Raw genomic sequence first — 3,924 nt, 5'->3', positions numbered from 1 at the left:
CTAGGCGGCGATGGGATCGCCGCCAGAGCCAGAAACCCTAAACGAGAGGGTACAGATACGCCCGTTATTATTTTCCTTTTCACGAGGCCCTGCAGAGAAACTAGTTATTATGAAGGCTTATTGCGGGCTGCTGCATCTGCACAAGGTAGGCCCATATGGATGACTACCGCCGTTCGCCAACAAAACTCTCCTGCTAAAAGAAAATCTTGAACTCGAGAGGAGCAACGAGAACAGTAATATTGACGAGAAAGCCTCTGGTGCGCGGGCCTCTGCTATATGAACCTCTGTATCTCGAACTCGTATTTGGCCCGATCAGTCAGTTAACCCAGCAATCTACTCCTACTAATCAAATTTATAGCAAACTCCTCACAAAGCATATAGACACCGCAAACGCCTTAGATTATAAGACAAACACACAAAACAACACCCATTTTATTGAAATCTTCTTCATCAATCATGCACAAACTCAGGCGGACCGACCAGGTTACAGCATACAGGAAGGGATTAGATTAGGATGAGAATAGGATTAGATGGGGATGGCCGTGGAGACGCACGGGTAGACGACCCTGGAGGGGTGGCCCATGATGCGGCGGCCCTTGCGGTGGCGGAACAGGTACACCACCGCGCCCACCGGCCACTCTATGACGCCGTGTCACCACGAACGCCAGGATCCCCAGCGTGGGCCCAATGAACTTGCACCGGCACGGGTTCTCCCTGGTCCCGCACTACACGCACGCCGGGAACGCCATGGCTAGCAAGCTCCTTGCCGAATCCGAGCTCTCTGTTTCAAGTTATGGTGGACGAATTTTTAGGAGCAGGGATGGGGATCGATGTATTTAACTAGTAGCAATCTCTCAGAGTACAGAGTAATGGCGATTACAAGCCAAGCCGTCAGGGTTCGTGATTCACTGGATGAGGGGAAAAGCAAGGCAGCGGTGGCTTAAGTAGTGGGGGTAGTTGGACCGGGCCGGTTGTGCCATTCTGGGCCGAAGTAGCGCTGGTTGCTGCGTCGGGCGCGGCTGGGCCGAGCCCGCGCCTCGTTGGCAGGTGTGGGCCGAGCCGTCAGGGGAGTTAACATCCCCTCCTCATTGAGACGAGGCTTGCCCCCAAGCCTTCACATGAGGAAAGCGAGCTTGAAGCGCTTGCTTGTCTTCCCAGGTGGTGTCGAGTGCTGCGCCCGCTGACCATTGGACTTGGACTTGCTCGATCATGATCTCATTCTTCTTGCGCCATCTTGTTTGGAGAATCTTGATCGGAATCGCCGTGTCGCCTGCTTCTGATGGTAGAGTTGTGGATGCTGTTGCGCCTGGGAGTAGCGCTTGCCGAAGTTGCGAAACATGGAATACCGGGTGCACCGTTGCTTGAGGGGGAAGTTGCAGTTTGTAGGCGACGTTATTGACCTTGTCGATGATCTTGAACGGAGCGTAGTACTTGTAGCTGAGCTTGTGATTTGCTCGAGGGGCCACTGAGGTTTGGATGTAAGGCTGCAGCTTGAGGAAGACTTGATCACCGACCTGAAACTGACGGAAGGAGCGCTTCTTGTTCGCCTGATCTTGCATGATCTGGCGTGCGCGATGGAGTTGTTGTTGGATGAGATCTTGCATAACTGCCCATTCCTCAAGCCAGGTTTGCAGCGCTGGTACCGACGACGATGTTGATGCAGTGATCCCCCAGTGCCTTGGTTCTCTCCCAAACATGGCCTTGAACGGCGTCATCCCGATGGCGGAGTGATGCGACGAGTGTTGGGGAACGTGGTAATTTCAAAAAAAAAATTCCTACGCACACGCAAGATCATGGTGATGCATAGAAACGAGAGGGGAGAGTGTGATCTACGTACCCTTGTGGACCGACAACGGAAGCGTTAGCACAACGCGGTTGATGTAGTCGTACGTCTTCACGGCCCGACCGATCAAGCACCGAAACTACGACACCTCCGAGTTTTAGCACACGTTCAGCTCGATGACGATCCCGGACTCCGATCCAGCAAAGTGTCGGGGAAGAGTTCCGTCAGCACGACGGCGTGGTGACGATCTTGATGTACTACCGTCGCAGGGCTTCGTCTAAGCACCGCTACAATATTATCGAGGATTATGGTGGAAGGGGGCACCGCACACGGGTAAGAATATGATCACGTGGATCAACTTGTGTGTCTAGGGGTGCCCCCTGCCCCCGTATATAAAGGAGCAATGGGAGGAGGCCGGCCGGCCCCTATTGGGGCGCCAGGAGGAGTCCTCCTCCTAGTAGGAGTAGGACTCCTACTAGGAGGGGGAAGGAAGTGGGGAGGGAGAAGGAAAGGGCGGCGTCGCCCCCCTCTCCTAGTCCAATTCGGACCAGGGGGGAGGAGGCGCGCGGCCCACCCTGGCTTCCCCTCTCTCTCTCCACTAAGGCCCATATGGCCCATTACTTCTCCCGGTAGGGTTCCGGTAACCCTACGTCTCTCCGGTTTTCTCCGAAATCACCCGGAACACTTCCGGTGTCCGAATATAGCCGTCCAATATATCAATCTTTATGTCTCGACCATTTTGAGACTCCTCGTTATGTCCGTGATCACATCCGGGACTCCGAACTAACTTCGGTACATCAAAACTCATAAACTCATAATATAACTGTCATCGAAACCTTAAGCGTGCGGACCCTACGGGTTCGAGAACAATGTAGACATGACCGAGACACGTCTCCGGTCAATAACCAATAGCGGAACCTGGATGCTCATATTGGCTCCTACATATTCTATGAAAGATCTTTATCGGTCAGACCGCATAACAACATACGCTGTTCCCTTTGTCATCGGTATTTTACTTGTCCGAGATTCGATCGTCGGTATCTCAATACCTAGTTCAATCTCGTTACCGGCAAGTCTCTTTACTCGTTTCGTAATACATCATCTCGCAACTAACTCATTAGTTGCAATGCTTGCAAGGCTTATGTGATGTGCATTACCGAGAGGGCCCAGAGATACCTCTCCGACAATCGGAGTGACAAATCCTAATCTCGAAATACGCCAACCCAACATGTACCTTTGGAGACACCTGTAGAGCTCCTTTATAATCACCCAGTTACGTTGTGACGTTTGGTAGCACACAAAGTGTTCCTCCGGCAAACGGGAGTTGCATAATCTCATAGTCATAGGAACATGTATAAGTCATGAAGAAAGCAATAGCAACATACTAAACGATCGGGTGCTAAGCTAATGGAATGGGTCATGTCAATCACATCATTCTCCTAATAATGTGATCCCGTTAATCAAATGACAACACATGTCTATGGTTAGGAAACATAACCATCTTTGATTAATGAGCTAGTCAAGTAGAGGCATACTAGTGACGTTTGGTTTGTCTATGTATTCACACAAGTATTATGTTTCCGGATAATACAATTCTAGCATGAATAATAAACATTTATCATGATATAAGGAAATAAAATAATAACATTATTATTGCCTCTAGGGCATATTTCCTTCAAGAAGTTGTACCAGAACTGCGCCAGAGGTACCCAGAAACTCCATCGCTTCGGGCACGCTTGTACGAAGCAGCGCAGATAAGTCTCGATGCATTGGTTCACCCTCTCGGTTTGGCCGTCAGTCTGCGGGTGGTTCGCCGTGCTCATGCGCAATTCTGTACCTGCATATTTGAACAGTTCTTGCCAAAAGTGGCTGGTGAAAACTGGGTCGCGATCAGATACAATAGCCCTGGGAAAACCGTGCAGCTTGTACAGTTGTTGCATGTAGAGGATAGCCACTTTAGCTGCTGTATAGGGGTGAGCCAGGGGAAGGAAGTGGGCAAACCGAGTTCTCTTGTCGACCACCACAAGCAAGCAATTGTGTTGACCCAATTGCGGCAATCCGTCCACGAAGTCCATGGTGATGAGATCCCACGACTCCTTGGGGATTGGTAATGGCATTAATAGCCCTGGTGAAGTTGTGCG

At 50.9% G+C, this 3,924-nt stretch overlaps 1 protein-coding gene and 1 pseudogene across 1 annotated transcript; both read right to left on the bottom strand.

Moving 5' to 3' along the window:
* Positions 1-526: 526 nt before the first annotated feature.
* On the bottom strand, positions 527-749 carry LOC125507729 (uncharacterized; annotated as a pseudogene).
* Positions 750-1,085: 336 nt separating this feature from the next.
* On the bottom strand, positions 1,086-1,715 carry LOC147967815 (uncharacterized). The gene has a single exon (XM_087523260.1). The coding sequence runs from the start codon at positions 1,713-1,715 to the stop codon at positions 1,086-1,088; it is 630 nt and encodes a 209-aa protein (XP_087379386.1).
* Between the last annotated feature and the right edge of the window lie 2,209 nt (positions 1,716-3,924).

This window comes from Triticum urartu, chromosome 5A (genome assembly GCF_056163025.1).
Source record: "Triticum urartu cultivar PI428250 chromosome 5A, HENAU_Tu73, whole genome shotgun sequence".
NCBI lineage: Eukaryota > Viridiplantae > Streptophyta > Magnoliopsida > Poales > Poaceae > Triticum > Triticum urartu.
Note: the sequence above shows the minus strand (reverse complement) of the source record. Positions and strands in the feature narration are given on the sequence as shown.